This window comes from Phoca vitulina, unplaced genomic scaffold (genome assembly GCF_004348235.1).
Source record: "Phoca vitulina isolate PV1807 unplaced genomic scaffold, GSC_HSeal_1.0 scaffold81, whole genome shotgun sequence".
Classification (NCBI taxonomy): domain Eukaryota; kingdom Metazoa; phylum Chordata; class Mammalia; order Carnivora; family Phocidae; genus Phoca; species Phoca vitulina.
In genome coordinates, this window is record NW_022589784.1 from 3,612,991 (window position 1) to 3,629,836 (window position 16,846).

The 16,846-nt window shown below is 58.7% G+C and overlaps 1 protein-coding gene across 9 annotated transcripts in view; it reads left to right on the forward strand.

Annotated features, from left to right (window-relative positions):
• KDM4B (lysine demethylase 4B) overlaps positions 1-16,846 on the forward strand; it is a 134,651-nt gene that overhangs the window by 62,631 nt on the left and 55,174 nt on the right. For 7 of the 9 annotated variants that reach the window (XM_032394529.1, XM_032394530.1, XM_032394531.1 and 4 more), the window contains exon 7: positions 15,662-15,711. In XM_032394529.1, coding sequence (XP_032250420.1) covers positions 15,662-15,711 — 50 coding nt within the window. Of the gene's footprint in view, positions 1-4,231; positions 4,483-7,609; positions 7,718-15,661; positions 15,712-16,846 lie in introns of those variants that run through there. The other 2 variants (XM_032394535.1, XM_032394536.1) reach the window with 2 other exon arrangements.

A 16,846-nucleotide genomic window follows, 5' to 3' on the forward strand; every position in this document is an offset into this window, starting at 1 on the left:
CTGTGGTGGGGAGGGCCAGCACCCAAAGGAGGCGGCACCTGGAGAAGGCTTGGAGACTTCATGGCTTCTGAGAGCTTGGCTCAGTGGGGACCAGGGGTCCCCATTCCCTGACTCAGGCACAGCCCCTCATCAGGCAACAGGAGTAACTCCTCCCAGCTGCCTGGCTCTGGCCCCCGAGAGGCCCCGTGGTGTCAGGGAGGGCTCGGCTCGGCGCCGATATGGATGGAGATTGGTAGGAGCCTGACAGCTTCACAGATTGGTTTTAATAACTCCGCTTCCCAACACTGTGTCCTGTCACCCGCACAAGATGCAGAAGGGAAATGGACACTCTCCCTCCTCCCCCCCTTCCCCCCCCCCCCGGGGCCAAACCCCCATTTGGGCATCTGGGGACAGAGCCCCGTGGCAGCTCAGTGTGACCGCCATGCCTGGGGAGGCTGGATGGAAAAGACCCACCAGGATGCCGGAAGGAAGGCAGTCCATCTGTGCCTTGTTAGCATGCTGGGGAACCCGGCCAGGCTCCACTTGCCTCAGCCCCAGGTCCTGCGCTAAGGTGGCGGAAACAGCAACAGAAGGAGTGTTTCAGAGCAGGAAGCTCCCCCCGAAGAGCAGACTCCCACTGAGGCAGGAGGTGTCAGAACCCCGAGATTAAAAGGGAATAGATAAGGTGGTGAGGTGGATCCCTTGGTGTGTGAGTCAGCGCGCCGGGCTGCGGAGTCCTGCTCTTGGGGCCCCGTGACTGCTCCCCCAAGGATGCTGAAATCTGTCTGCAGAGTGGCCCAGCCCTGCAGCCACAGCCAGAGTCCGCTCTCCCCAAACAGGCCACTGGGGGAGTTTCCTGATGGGGCCCAGCCCCCTCCCCGCAGAAGGAGCCCCCTTCTGCAGGAAGATGGCCGCTGTCCCAGATGGCGGGGGGAGGCCCCGAGAGCGCTGAGCTAGACCCACTGAGGCCCAGCTTCCCGGCCTGTTGGTTCTGGGTCGGGACCTCTGCTGGCTGCCGCTGGGCCCGCTGTGGCGCTCAGCTTCCCCGTTTGATGCGCGGGCCGTGGGCCGGCAGGAAGAGCCTTCTTGGTCCCCCTTCCAGAGTCTCCTCTTTGGACAGTGATTGCAGCGGCTATGGTAGCAGAACTGACTGTCCTTTGTTCTGCTGTGCCTGATCTGTGTGCCCGCTGTCCCCTTCTGAGGCCTGTGTGTGTGGGGGGTGACCCGTGCAACTTCCATGGCTTCAGAGCCGGAAGTCCTGCATCCCGGAGCCTCTCTGAGCCGGGCAGACTTCGGATTCTGGTCACCCTAGAGTGTGCAGATGTGTGTGCGTGTGACCATGTGCACTCGGGGCGTGCGTGCATGTGTGCATGCATCCAGGAGAGAAAGGAAAAGTGTCTCCTCCCGCAGGCAGCCTGTGAGTCTGTCCTCCGGGGTACCCCCACCGGACTGTGCCCAGAAGTCCTGGGACCTGGTGCTTCAGGAGGTCACTAAGAGCCACATTACCCACCTTACCCAAAGCACTGGGAGGCCCCGGCTGGAGCGTTCGCTTCCAGTTGGGTTTTGTACCTTGCGCTCTGGAGCTTGGCATCATGACGTTGGCTCAGTATTAGGATATGAGGGTTCACGCCACGGCCAGGAGGGCCTGTGCACAGGGAGCTTGCAGGAATGATAGCCATGTCACCCCCACCCAGGTCCCCTCCTGGGCTTCATAGAGCCCTCGGCCTGACTTCTTGATCGGAACCACAGGCGTTCTGCTTGTCGGGGTTGTGTAGTGCAAAAACCGAAAGCTGATGTTAGCATTGGAAAATTAACTCCTAATCCTGATGCCGGAGAGACTTTCGCGTTCTCAAACTAGGGCATCAGGTGTCATCAGACCGCGAGAATGGGATTGCGTCATTAGTTAGCATGGTGAGTACAACAGGCAGTTTTGGAGAAGTTTGCACAGTGTGGTGCAGTGCAGTGCAGTGCGAATTCCAGACCATTCCATTTGTCTGATTCCCTTCTTCCGGCGTCACACGCCTGGAAGTCTAATCACCTGGCGCTGCTCCAGCAACACCTGACAGCGTGTTATGTGAGAGCACGTGACGTGTGCCACTTGGGGTGGACCAGAGAGCCCCGGAAACCTAGCACATTTTGGGGCGCCCTCCCAGGGGCTCCGCTCTGCAGGCGGCGGGATCTGTGCCCGTGGGCTGGCTCCTCGCCTCTTGCGGCATGCTGGCGGGGACAGACACAGTTGGTGTTTGTTCAGGGAATGCAAAGTGATTTTAACATCGCGCTAAGCGGAGGAAGGTCAGCCTTCTGCTAAGGAAAAATCTCACCATATGCTCTCCTCAAAAAGCCAGCGAGAGGGAGCGGGGGTTCCTCTGGTATTGCGGATGGCCTGACGCCTCACCACGAGCCTGGACGGCAGGCAGCACTGCGGCTGGTGGGGTCTGGGAATCGGGCTTGGGGTGTCAGAGCGCACCCCAGGCAAACGCTCTGCCGCGGGGCACTCTCCTTGTGCCTCCCGTGGTTGTCACAGGCCCCTTTCCCCACTGTTTTGGCGGCATACTCTCTTTTTTGAAAAAAGACTTTGGTGTTTAGAACTGTTTTAGATTTATGGAAACACTGAGGAGCTAGTCCAAGCGCTCCCCCACCCCCACACTGATTCCCCACTGGGCTCTTCTGTCGGGCCAGGACCCTGCTGCAGTTAACGGACCCACGTCAATACATTCTCAGTAAGCAAAGCCCACAATTTATTCCGATTTTCTGTTTCCCCCAATGCCCCTTTTCCGTCCCAGGCTCCCATGTGACACAGAGTTGTCATGTCTCCTTGGGCTCCTCCGGGCTGGGACAGTTTCTCAGACTTCCTTGGTGTTTGATGCTCCTTGACAGTGGTGCGGAGGACGGGGAAGGGGTTTTGTAGGAAGCCCCTTCCTTGAATTTGGGGTTTTTCTCATGGTGAGACTGGGGGTTTAGGTTTGGGGAGGAGGACCCCTGAGTCAAGGGCTCTTCTCCTGATGCTATCTCAGCAGGGGGGGGGGTGCCATCACCATGGCTTGTGATTGCGGACGTTGGCCTTGGTCCCCTGGCTGAGGTGGGTGGTCAGGTGTCTCCCCTGCGAAGTAACTCTTCCCAGTTTCTATGCTGTTCTATTTGAAGTGTACTCTTAAAAAACAAAAAACCAAAAGAAACTTCCACTATTGATAAAGGGAAGAGAAAAGTGAACAGAGCAGCCTCGCACCCAGTGCACACAGTGGACAGATGTGAGCGTCCTGGCACCCTTCTGTCAGAGAGTTTTGATGTGTTTATTTTCTCCTAACCTTGAGCAGAGGTAGTTTTGGTTTTCTGTTGCTGCATGACCAACCAGCGGGCATGTGGTCTGCATTTATTTGCTCTCGCTTCTGTAGGGCAGAACTGAGGCCTGGGCCAGCCAGCTCCTCAGTTGAGGCTCTCAGAGGCTGGAATCGAGGTGTCGGCGGGCCCCGGGGAAGGCCCACCTCCGGTCCCGTCTGGGTCGTTGGCAGAGTTCTGTTCCTTGCAGTGGTAGGAGTGAGGTCTCACGTCCTTGCTGGCTGCCAGCCCTGGGCTGCTGTCGGCATCTAGAGGTCACTCAAGGCTTGCCATGTGCCCCCCTCCATCCTCAGGCCTACCTGGGATCCCCTCCCACTGGCACCGTGGACTTGAAGGGGGGCCCCCACCCCCCGCTTTTGAGGGCTCACCTGCTTAGGTCAGGCCCACCCAGGGTAATCTCCCTATATCAGGGTCTCCTGATGTGGGACCTTAGTTATTACAGCAAAACCCCCTCACAGCAGCACAAGAAAATGTTCGAGTCACTATGAGCAGGGCCCAGGCGTCTTAGGGGCATCTGAGAACGGTGTCTGTCATAACACCTTTGTTGCGAACTATAGCTCAGTGCACAGAATGTGCAAAATATGTACATGCCCCAAAGATATGTATTTATGTACCGTTTATTGGAGTCAACCCCCGCGTAATCCCGACAGTGTTGGGAAACGAACCTCCCCCCGCCCACCCCGTGCCCCTTCCTCCGCAGCCCCCTCCCCGCCCAGAGCTGACTACCGTCCTTCTGCCTCTTCTCCTGACTCGATGGTACTCATGTGGCTGCTTCTGTGGGTCCTTTTCCTACATGTGTCTGTGGCCCTGGGGATGTGGCTGAGTGGTGGCTGGATTCGAGCGCCATACAAACAGACTTATTTGTACCTTGCGTTTGTGCTGGGAGTTGGGGAGGAAGACGCACCCCGTTCCACGTGGCAGGAGCTGATTTATTTCTGTGGCTGTAGGGTTTTCCGCTGTACGACTCTGCCTCCATCTGTTCATCTGTTCACGGGTGACGGGCGTTTGGGCTGTTTCTGCGTTGGGCCAGCTGCATACGCCACTTTAGCGTTTTTACCTGATGCTTGTGTACGCAGTCCGTTACTGCACGCGGGGACACATTGAGAAATCCTGACAGTAGGGGCCACGGGGGTGCCTGTTGCAGCCCCACGCCGCCCCCCCGCACAGGTGAGGCACAGGCTGGTTGGACACCTGCTCGGGGCTGTGGAGCTCGGGGCGGGGGGCGGGGGGCGGGGGCCGGGGGCCCTGCTGCTGCTCCACCCTGCCCCTCGAGTCGGGGGGGCGGCCGCTCAGCCTTGGGGTCAGGGTGTGTCCCAGGTGGCGGAGGTGGCCTGGACTGGAAGGTGTGGGAGGGAGAGGACTCTTCTCTTACAGAGTCCCCAGAACAGTCCCTGAGTCAAGCCCCTCTGAGCTGAAATCGAAGCTGGCAGGTTCCCGTGGGAGACGGAGACAGGGATTCGGGCACCGTTCTGTCATCTTAAGCGCGTGGCTTCAGCGGAGGTCACCCTGGGTGTCCAGGTGGGGCAAGAGGGGGACGTGTTCCAGAAACTTTGATGGGTAGACACAGGAGGCAGCGCCCCAGGCTTCCGCTCGCCTCTTACTGGCCGGTGCCTGATCACATGGCCGCACTTACAGCTGGGAGCCCGGCAAACACTGTCCAGCTACAGGTCGGAGGCGGGGGAAGGGAGAGGGGTGGGTGCCGAACAGAGGTGGTTTTGTGGGTCAGCTCCTGGCCCAGTGGAGTGCCCACTCTGGGCATGAGCCACGCCAGAACTGATGGCACCTGTCAGGACGGGAGCTCACGGTGTGGCCCCACACCCCCAGAGCAGGGCCAGGCTGGGTGGTGGCCAGGCACCCCCAGATGGGGTCAGGGAAGCCCAGAGGGCTGAGGCCTGGGGGAAGAGATGGAGTCGGGCAGCCTGTGGAGAGGGGCGTAGCGGGAGGGCAGGCAGCCAGGCCAGGGGCATGGGACTGTGGGACTGGCTGGTTGGTGGTGGATGAGTTCCTCCCCTCACCACATCCCAGCAAGAGGATGCATCAGCTGGGAAGGCGGGCCCGGGGCCAGCAGGTCAGGCTAGCGCCCTTCTGCTCCACTGGGCGTCATCATCCTCTGTCTCCCTGCCGCTCACAGACACAGACGTCACTGGCCTGTCCCACCACCCCACCGGCTTGGTCTGGCAGGAGCAGATGGCCCGTTCACTTTGGAGTCCTTTGTTCAGAGTGGTAATGTGCACCAGCGTAGATTAAGAGATGCAGGGATTTGGCTGTGGGGCGCCCCGAGCTCCTTCTCCCAGGCTGGAGTGCCAGGCCAGTAGCTGGAGTCCTCTTTCCGCCCAGCCCTCTAAGAAACTGTTGGTTCTTCTGTTCGAAATGTCGTCGCTGAGCATGAATTCCCATCCTGAGACTCTCCCACCCGGCAGCGTTTGGATCAGGAGCTGACTGAGCCGCCGAGTCTGCGGCTGGTGGTGGGGACCCCTCCTCCCGCTGCCGAGCCGGGGCCAGCCTGGCCAGGGTCGCTCCCCCCACCGCCTGGTACTGTAGACGAGCCATCAGAGATTCGGGGTCTGCGTGCAGGGTCTGGTTTCCATGGCAAATTTCTCTCATGCTAGTGAGGTTGCTGTCGGCAGATTTCAGCTTCTCTGAAGGGAGATGCCTGCAAATCTGTGAGGAGAGAGAGAGAACGAGTCTTTGTCAACTTTGCTGAAAAACCTGGCTATGAATGGGCTCCCCCTTCATGTTGGCACAGTAGCAGGAGGTGGGGAGGCCTTGCGGCCTTCAGACGGAGCGGGGCGGGCATGGGCTGGGCCGGGTGGTACTCGCCTTGCGAGAACGAGACCTGTTAGCGGCCCTCCTTCAGTGGCCTCCCCCGGAGGCTCGGTCTGCCTGCTCTCTCCAGCCTGATGCTGAGCTGAGCCAACTCAGCCCAGGTGTGAGCTTAACCCTCCCCGAAGCGCCAGTGACCCCGAGTGCCCTGTGGCCTTGGCCTCCTGGACAGTAGGCTGAGACTCACCTGGTCTGACACGTGCAAGCTGGAGCCCCTGGGCATCTGTTGATAAAGATGGTGTAACCCGCGTACTCTCCAAAGCCAGCCCCGTGGTTAAGAGGGCAAGTCGGAGACTCCCAGGGGCCCTCACTGTTAGCGTGTGTGCACACGAGGGTCAGTAGGCCTTGCTGTCTGTGGGTGTGTGTGTGACAATGAACGCCGAGGTGTCCAGGACCTGGGAAATCACTTTAGTAGACCTGAGCCTCCCCCTACGTTGAAGATGTCCTCCTGGCTGCTCTCAGCCAGTGGAGAGAGCTGGACTCCCAGCCACCCTCCCAGGCCCCAACCAGCTTATTGCTGTGTCCTGGGCCCGTGCTGCTACGAGTTGGGGTAGCTGACCCTGGCCTATCCAATTCCTCTGGGCTGCAGACGAAAGGGAACTGCCATCTTGGGCTCCTGAGCCACCAGCCCCATCCCTTCCGAGCTCTCGTGCTCTCACGGACCCGTCCCTCTTCCTTCCCACTCACACAGCCTGCATGTTTCAACACAGGCACCTCCAGGGGCGTCCCCGCTCCAGCCCACGCTGCCGCCGCCCGAGGAGCTTGGGGGCCGGAGCAGGTGGCCCGTGGGCCATGGGTGTGGGCACGGCGGGAGGCTGCCTCCGGCATGCTTTATGAGCAGAAATTCAGGCCAGTTCTACGAGGCGGAGACCGAGGTGCTCCGTGGTGGCCCCGTGTCTGGATGCTCTGTCCTCGGTGCCTGCCTTTGGAAGCCTCACCTCAGAAGCCCCCCCGCCCCCCCCCACCATTTCAAAAACATCAAAAACAAGCACGCATGTGACTTGGCATTTTCAGTCCCATCCTATAACAAAAATAATTCACAGGTCTAAAATAAACCGGGGCTTGGGATCAGATGCCTCCAGTTCGGCGTTTAATGGCAGGCTCGACACCACTGGCCTTGTAAAGTCTCTTTCTTAATTAACGTGGGCTGGCCACGTGTGAACCGGGCCCGGCACCTCCGCATCCGCGGTTCCCATGGGGCCGTGCTGGGCCAGCACCCCTTTGTCTCCGTCCAGTAGGCCCGTCCATTTGGCATCCTCGCCACGGTCATCCCATCGGAGACTCCCTGTTTTCGCTGTTTATCTCCTGCGTGTGTTTCAATAGAAACGTCATTACTTGAAATCCTGGACGTTGCTTGTGCCAGCTACTGAATTCCATCGCCTCTTGTCCCGTAAAACGATCCATTAAAGATAAAACCGCCGTGGCTCAATAAGGCTCTTTTCTGGGAACAAGCCACCCTGGGCCTTGGCCGGTCCTGTCTCCCCAGCGAGTGTTTGTATTCGCTGCATCAAGGGACCCCAGCGCCGGGACAAATGAGGGAGGCTGCCTCTCCGCAGAATGAGGTTCCTTGGGAGTGAAGGTGGGATTCCTTGATAGAAATTGGGCAGCCGTCCATTTGCTGTCAGACAGTTCCAGCTGCCCACTCACAGGGGGCTCTGTGGTCCCGGCTGAGCTTCTTGCTGCACAGGAGTCCCCCTGGGCCGGAGGGACTTGGAAATGCACTCTGGTTTCTCTCCTGAGTGTCTGGGACGGGGTCCTGGTGTCTCTCCCCTTCCAGGTAGACTGGGCTGGTGACGGCTCTTCCTCCTCCCATCCCAGTGGGCACAGGGACCCCAGGCTCTCCATCTTTGCAGGTCTTTGCACCTCTTCGCTCGTGGTTTAAAGGCAAGTCTGTCTGCTGGATGCTTTTTCTAACGTTTTATTTCTCCAGACTGGGGTGTGGGGTGACCATCCGTCCCAGTTGACCCGTGCCACCCGGTGTGACCATTGTTAGTGCTTCTTTCACACTCCACCCATCGTGGTAAGGCCACCCTGCTCAAGCCCAGGATAGTGAGCGCTTGTGTCGTTAGGTCAGCCGGAGCTGGTGTCAGATCACGAGGTGGTTCCCTTACCTCGTTCACTGAAGGACTGGCTCATGGGGGAGGGGGCATTCTGATACGCGTTTGTGGCCCTCCTACTCTGGTCAGAGGCTCTGAGCGGTCACGTTACCCAGCAGCGCCAGCTTCGCTGAGATGCGCATCGGCGCTCCCAGGTCAGACTCTGTGATTCTGTCAGTGGTGGGCACACACCCAGGTTTATGTTTGACCTCCCTTGTGGGGACGAGCTCCTGCTTCTGGACCACAGACAAGGGCAGGGTCTACCCCAGTGGGTTTCATGGCCTGCTGTGAATGTCTTTCTGGTGCAGAGGATGTCAGGCTGTCCGCACGCCGATCGTTCTGCTTCCTTACTGGAATGCTTCATTCTGTTGTTTACCAGCTTGTTCTTAGCTTTCCCAGGTCGAACATTGTGTTGTTTATAAAAGAGTTTGTCACTTTGGCAGCACATCTTTCTGCCCATGGGTCCTCCTGTCCCCGTGCTTTAATAAAAGAGTTTGTCTCTTCCCTTCTAATTGTTACTGTCTTTTTATTTTTTTTCTTGAGCCATGACAGCGGCTAGCATCTTCAGTATGGCGCTGATGAGTGCTGTCATAATGGGCGGCTTTCCTTGTTCCCAACTTTCCAGAATGCCTCTCCTGCCTCATCATGAACCATGACCATGGGGAGGTCCCTCCTAGGCTAGTTGGCTAAGGACTTTTATACTGAATGGCTTGCTGTTTTACATAGAGTTCTGTTTGTTGGACTGTCTTTGCAACCCTGGGGATTACAAGACCCTCGGTGTCTGATTTTCTAAGATTTTACTTAGGACTTTGCAGCTATGTGAGACTGGCCTATCATTTTCCTGTGTGTCTTTGCTCTGTGTTGGTGACAGGGTTTCCCATTCATTCATTCAAAAATATGCCAGATTCATAGAAGGAGTTCAGTAGCATCTGATCTCCTTGTCTGTTTGGTAACCATGTGCATAAGTGGGCACAGCCCTTTAGTGTGATGTTTTTTTGGGGCTCTCAGTAAAACCACCAGGGCCTGGTGCCTTTTCCAGAGGGGTTATATGTAGGTTTCTGGTTCCCCTGACCGGGCTCATATTAACCTGGTGGATACCTTGGTTCAAGGCCTAGAAGACACTGAAGGGCCAGGTGCATCTCTGGCACTGAGCCCAGAAACTAGGGCAGGGACTGACTCATCGCTCCCATGTCCACAGGGCTGGGGCCTTGTTAATAGATTTATCGAGGCATAACTTACCTGCCATGCATGAAACGCTGGACACAGAAGTCACCTGATGTGCTTGGACATTTCAGTAGATCCAGTTGATATGGCTCGTCTCAGTGGTCACCAGATGAGGGGTGACCACTCGTGACTGTGTTTCTCTGGGCCTTCCTGCTCCACTAACCAACTCAGAGATGGTGCCCTGGCAGCTGGGAGGTTTGTGGGGCAGCCCATTCCTTGACTAGGTCGTTCTGCTTGGCCCGCCCAGACCACGGGGCCGTGTGCTGGAACTGTCCAGCCAACATGTGGCTAGAGCGGGTGCCGGCTGTGTGGGCCGATACAGGGCTTTGTGTTTGAAGATTGCAGCAATAACGGCTTTTCTGCATGCCCAGCACATGGGAGCCCTGGGCTTGTGTGCGCGGCTGGCTCATGCCAGGTGGCCTCCAACTTGACACATGGTCTCAGCACTTCCAGTGGCCTCTGCCTTCTTGTTTCTGTTTCCGTAATTATAGCATGTTAAACGGCCAGGGGCCTGTCTGCCCAGGCCTTGTGCACACAGTGTGAAATTAACTTCCTCACCCTCCAACACGCGTCAGGCTGAGCTGACATTTTCAAAGCGCTCCTGGCTGGACCCCTGCTCTTGGCATGTGTTCCTCAACAGAGAGGAAGGCCAGGGAGATGAGCCTTCACATCATGGCACCTGATCGCCGGGAGCCTCGTACAAGTGGAAGCTGTCAGGCTTGGCGATTGTCACCGGCAGAGAGTCGCATGAGTCTTGGGGGGGGAAAAAGTGTCACGGTGTTGCACATCTTGACTCCGAGCAAGACAGTTCCATGCGGGGGCCCCAGGAGGGGCTGAGGGGCCTCACGAGAAGGGTGGTTGGGGATTTGAGAGCCTTGCCCCCAGCAAGTCTTGTTACCCTTGCAGCAGGCAGGAGAACGTACCGTAGAAATGCTGCTCTCCTGGCAAGGGGCCTGAGTCCACCTGTAACGGAGCCCGGAAGGCTGGGGCAGCCAGCACGTCTGAAAAAATGAGGGGTGGCCCGCCGGCACAGCCCCTGGGCTCCGTGGGGTGGGTGGGATTCCTTCCGCCGGAGTCTCACGTTGCTCATCCTTTGCCCCATGAGCGTGGGTTTTCTTGGTGGTCTGAGAGTCAGCAATCCCTCTGGCATCGCTGGTCCATGGCCCGGGAGAGGAGAGGCAGAGGCCGCCCCCCCAGCAGCCTTTCTGAGGTTCCATGTGGCTGTCCCCATGGGGGCCGTGTGGGGCAACAACACTCAGGATCCTGGGGCTGCTGGGGGTCAGCTGGGCGCACAGGTGCCATGCTGCAGGCACCCCAGTACCCTCGTCCAAGGCATCCTGCCACCCCACCCCAGGCCAGGCGGCCGCGGGCACTCACGCCTCTGGCTGGAAGGGGGCCTGCATGGCCCAAAGCCTTGCTGCTCATCATCATCGTAACTAATGGCTCCTGAGCAGGTCCCTGCTCTCCAAGATGGTCTGTGTTCCTCTTCATGACACACTCATTTAATTTTTAACTCACAAGGCATTTGCTTATTTATTTTCATTGTTCTTGATAATAATTCTAAGCCATTAGAGGGGAAAATTATATTCAAAAATGCTGTTTCACACTTTATTTGTTTGATGATTTAGAGCGATAGAAAATAGCACATTTGCTGGCTTTTATAGTCTGATAATTATTCACATCCATCAAGCCATTCCGGGGGAATAAACAAAACACCAAGAAAATGACACTATTAATAGCATCTTCCCCGGCGGACAGGAAGACTCTCCCCGGCCGGTGAGTCAGTAAAATGGCGGGGGCCTGTCCCTTGGCCCGCAAGCAGTGCAGGCCGCAGAGGACGCCTCTCCTTTTAATTACCCAGCCCTGTCCGGCCCCAAGAGCCGCCTGGCTGCCAGGCTGAGGCCTCCGCCCACCCAAGCACCCGCCACCTGTCTGGCGTCACAAGCCCTGGAGTATATTAGGCCCCCGAGTCTGTTGTGACCCAAGCAGGCAGAAGCCTCCTGACGTCTGGGGCCACGCAGTGTCCCCAAGACAGCTCTGCCACCAGCTTGGGCTCAGGCCTGGCCTCCGCAGGGCTGGCGAGACCTCTCGCCCCCTGGCCTCAGTGTTATAGCAGAAACACAGGGTGGGCCGGATGGTGCACCTCTCTAGCGTCCAGGCTGCACTCGTAGACAGGTCAGACCCCCCTGTGTGTCGGGCTGCAGGGCTCGGATGTGATTGCTCATTGCTCTGGACCCGGCCTTGTGGGCAGGTTTGCGGGTTTCAGCTTTGGCTTCTTGGGGTGGCCGTGATTGGGGGGGTTGCATTCCCTCTGAGTACCTCAAAGTGTAAATGAAGGAGCAGGAAACACAGGGAAGGCTGGGGGACGCCCACCGTCCTGGAGTGGCCCATCTGGTCCCTCCCCAGACCTGGGTGTTGCTTCCTTCGGGAACGCGGTGTCTGGGTGCGGGTCTGGCAGCTCACCATCACGCCTGAAGCATGTTCCTTCTGGTTGGCCGGTCGTTTGGGCCGTGAAATGGCTGGACAGTAGTGGTCTTTCAATCACTGTGCCTCGCACGTCTTGTATTCTCACCTGGGGGGCCCGGGGCCTGGGGTCTCCCGTTGCCTCCCATGTACCTTATTCCTAATCTAAAACTGTTTTATTTTCTACCCGAGGCCCCTGATGTCTGCAGACAACTGCCTTTCCAAAAAGGGCGTCTGGCAAATGATGCCTGAATCTGGCTCTGTCGGCCTTCTGGGCAATTCCACGGCATTAAACCGGGAGTTATGGAGCCTATCTGGTCCTGCTGCAGCCTCTGCAGGGTCACCTGGAGTGGTTGCCAGGGATACCGTTCCGACAGTGCCGACTTCCAGGACTTTCTGGTTTAGTGTTGCCCAGAAGTACTTAGTGTAGAACGTTCAAAAGCAGAGAGAACATGCAGAAGGGGAAGGGCTGGTGAAATACAGAGATAAAGACCCCAAGCGGGACACTGTGTAGAAAGTTCCAGACTCCTGCCCGGCCCGCTTCAGGACCGGGACACATTGTGTGTCCCTCAGACTGCTGCAAGCAAGGAGTCCGAGCGATTCCCTCACAGGTGGCCATTCCTTCTGCAGCCTTCCCCAGGACAACCCCACCCCGCCCCTGCACTCCTCCATTTCTGGTTCTGCTCTCTGAAGCCTCCAGTCTGCTAGCCTTCTCATGGCTCACCAGGTTCCGGAGATTGTCCTGCCCACTTCCTTTATCCAGCTTCTCCAGATTCTTCCACCGTGACTTGGGTGCTGGGGCCTCAGACCCAAGCCCAAGCCTGGGGGAGGAGCATGTTGCCAGGTGCCGTCTCAGGGTGGGACGTGGCTGGCCCTGGGGGAGGTGTTGCGCTGTTGGACCAAGGGGACGACATCAGGGCCGATGGGCAGCAGCTTGCGAGGGGAAGCCAGCCTTGCCGGAGGGGTTTCCTGACACTGGCTGAGAGAGGGATGGGGAGAGCCAGTGGAAGTTCTGAGAGGGCTCTGGGGTTGAGCGAGAGTGGCGAGAGGGGCCAGGGGTAGGCCTCCTGCTGGCCACCCGGAGTGGACTGGACCAGAGCACCTGGGGAGACTGTCTGAGGAAACCATGCAAGAACCCTTTGTCACCAACCGACTGGGGCTGCATGTCCAGAGGGGTTTGCAGGCCGGCCAAGTGGATTGATTTTGGCCGTGAAGTTTGACCCTGTGATGGGGACGGAGGTCCTGGGGAGCGAGACAGATTGCTCCCATGTCGGTGACCAATAAAACCAACTCTGTTTTATGGCCCCGGGAGCTCGCTCGCTGATGGCCAGACAGCTGCTCCTGCCTCGGGGGTTGGTGAGCAGACATGCCCCACCCAGATGGCTGCGTGTCCCTCTTTCCTCCCCGAGCCAGGCCCGAGAGTCAGGGATGCCCCCTCCAGGTGGCGGGATGCAGGATGGGGCTGTGACCAGGGTGACGAGGCTCTGCTGTGGGGGCCTCTTGGGGCCTGGGGGGACTTTTCTCCAGGGGCAAGTGTCCGTCCCTGTTGGGAGGCTAGCTACTTGTGTAGCCAGCTCACCTGGGCCCCCATTGCGGGGGGCGTCCCAGGGCACCCAGAGGGCCGTGGCGTGGAGAGAGGGCTCCGTGGGAGCCTACAGCCCACAGGGTTCGCCGCCGTCGGAAGGAGCCGTACAGACGGCCCGAGCTCGCTCAGAGCTGTGTGTCGGAAGGACCCACGCCCCCGTTCTGCTTGCCTTCCGCTGAGATCTGAGGCTTGCCTCTTACCGAGGCCGCGCCGGGGGGGGTGTGGGCTGGGGGGCACATCCCTGGCGTTGGGGCTTCTGGGCACCGAGGCTGTCGCTGGGTTGTTCCGAGTGGTGGGAGGGCAGCTTTCCCTTGGCCGTTGGAGCCAGAAGTCCCCGCGGCTGCCGGCTTCCCGTCCACCCGTGCTGTATAATCCCTCCAGGGGCCGCTCTTCTGAACGCTCGGCCCAGCGTCCTGCAGCCTGTACTTTCCGATAACAGAGGAGCCACCTTCCAACGTATTAAACTTTTAACATCCACCAGATTCAATTAATCTTATCTTTACAACTCCCAATTACAGGCGGTAATTAAGTGAAAGCAGCATTGTAGACTGGGGATATTGCATTAATCATCACAGCCTTGGAGCCATAAATTAGTTGCTCCCATCCTCCGGCATCTTCCCAGAAGGACCGGAATGTTTCATTTCCTTGTTTGGGGGGGACGTTAATCCCACAAAGGTGCTTTGGATTGGGATTAACTTTTATCATCCTTATGTAAGTGATAAAAGGCTGTTTAAAGAAGAGTCACCTCATCTTTGTCCAGACAGTGGAAAATTCTCCGCCGACAACAGAATTGAAGGTGCAGGGCCATCTCCTCCAGGGCCCTGCGGGTGTGCCCAGAAATTAATTATTTTTATCCTGGTAGATTAGAGACCGCCTTATCTTTTGGCCCTGCCCCCTTTTATTTTATTAAAAAGCAATAATAGCCCTCTCGATTGGAATGGACTGAGCCAGCTGCAGAGCCTGGGCCGGCTTCCATGTCCTGGGCTATTTCTGTCCTGCCTCCCGCACTGTGAGGGAGGGTGGAGGGCTTGCTGCACCATGCGCCCCCATGTCTGACTCGTTCTAGAATGTGAGGTGTGCTGACACAGGGTCTTTCCCCTCGGCACTGTGGACGTGGGGTGGGTCATTGCGCGGCGTCCCTGGGTGCTGTGGGGGCTGAGCAGCATCCCCGGCTCCACCCCCTCCATGCCAGGAGCACCTTGTCCTGTGGTCGTGACAACTGCAGATGTCCCCAGACATGGCCCCGTGTCCCCTGGCGGCAGGGTCACCCCTGGGCGGGAAGCGCAGCCCTGGAGTTTCTCCCAGATGGGACTCAGGTCTGCTATAGTAGCTGTGTAGACAGTCTTTACTGTGCCCCGTCCTTCTTAGGACAGACAGACGGCCCGTGCTTATAGCTTGGTGGCGTTATGGACCCACATGCCAGTTCTGCCCGCCTGTGCCTGAACACGGAGGTTTTCATCCTGCCCAGTCCGGGGTGGTGTGTCAGCTGGGTGGGGCCCCTCGGCACCCCGTGCCCAGGCTGTCCCCGTCGGGAGAGAGTCCCCGCCGTCCCAGCACGCCGGCTTCCGCACACAGTGTTAGCGGATGTCACTCTGGCTTCATCTGTTTGCAAACTTTCACTTTCCATCTTTCTTATTTATGACGGAGCCTCAGGAATCTTTCAAATGTAAAATGTGTAAAAATAAAACTTAGGCAGTGGTGACAAATGGAGTGTTTCTCATTGCTGAGGCTTCTTCCTGGGTGGCTCCCGGGGCTAGGGGAGTGGGAGGCAAGGAGACTGCCAAGGGGGGCGGGGGGGGCTCCCCGGTCTCCTCTCCGCCCCCCCTCCGGCCCCTCCCCTGCAGCTCCAATCCAGTGCTCGCTTTTTTAGGTTTTGCTTTTTAAGCCTCATGGAGTAAACGTTAAGTGCCACTGAGTGGGGAGCATGTCCAGCCTGGCATCCGGGAAGGCCATCACAGCCTGTGGGGGCCCCAGACCGTGGCCTTCCAGGTGGGTCCCTGCCCTGACAGCCTCCCCGCTGTCCTTCACCCTTCTCACAACGCCCACGGTGGCTGCAGCTCAGCTCTGCTCTGAGGCCGTGGCCGCAGCCCCGGGGCCCCTCAGATGCGTGGTGGCCACACGACGTTGCGTCTGACGTGCCTCCCTTCTCTCGTAGGTACGCCATCCCGCCTGAGCACGGCAAGCGCCTGGAGCGGCTGGCCATCGGTAGGTGTCCACGCCCCCGGGCTGGGGGCTGGGGGCTGGGCCGCGGGCGGGCAGGCGTGGGGGTCCTGGGTCTCCCTGTCTGTGCGAGTTTCCGTCTCTGGGTGTGGTGGCGTGCCCGAAGATGTCACCGTCTGATTTTGCCATTTCCTTTCCCACTCGTGATCAGATCGCTGTGCCCCCCCCCCCCCATGGGGTTTGTCACATCGTGAATGATGCACAGGATGCCATTGCTTTCAACTCTCTTTTTCCCGGGTTGTTAGCACGGAGCTGCCAGACGTGACTGCAGGCTCCCGCGGGCCGGGGAGGGCAGCCGCATTCTTTTATCTTCCTCCCGGCGCCTGGCACTGCATCATGCCCTCCTCTAGGTCTTACAGTCTGCGCTTAGTCTGGAAAACGAGCAGTCCAGTGCTTGTGCCCCGCAGCTGCATGGTGACCGCAGGCTGTCTGCTTGTGTGTGCGCGGGCTGCCTCCCTGGGCTCCCTCTGCAGACATCCCCTCCAGCAGCCCCTCAGGGGTCTCTTGGGCTGAGGGGATTTGTCAGGGAGGGTCCCAGGCTGTGTCTGGAGAGGAGGCACTGACCACTTGGGGTAAAGGCAGACCCTCAGGACGTAGGATCCTTGGAGACAAGCCAGACCCCCAACTGGGTGACGCTGAGGCCCCCGACCACCCCGACAGAGGGGCTGGTGGGGTTCCCGCATTGCTCCCCGTCACGGTGCCCTGCTCTCTGTTCTGACGCCAGGTGGCTGTAAGCGCCTGGGACAATGTGAAGAGACCCCGCTGGCCCGAAGAGTCTGGCCCTCACTGGCAGGCAGCCCCTAGGCTGGCGGGGTGGTTGGGGAGCCGGCCCTGTTGTTCAGGAGCTGCTGGGACAGTGCAGGGGCCCATCCGATCACCCTGACCCTCTGGGTGGCGGTGACAGGCAGCCTGACCCCTCTCCCCTGGCAGCCACAAAATCTTCCAGAAGCCATCACTCAGCGTTGGTGCAGCCTCCCTAATGTCCTGCTGCTGTCCTTTGTCCCTTCCTCCTGCCTTCCCCTAAAGAATGCCCACCGTGCTCTTCCCCTGCCCGTGTTGACTTTGGAGATGGAAATGGTGGAGCTTTCTGGAAAATGGGCCTCCCGTCCTAGCTGCCCCC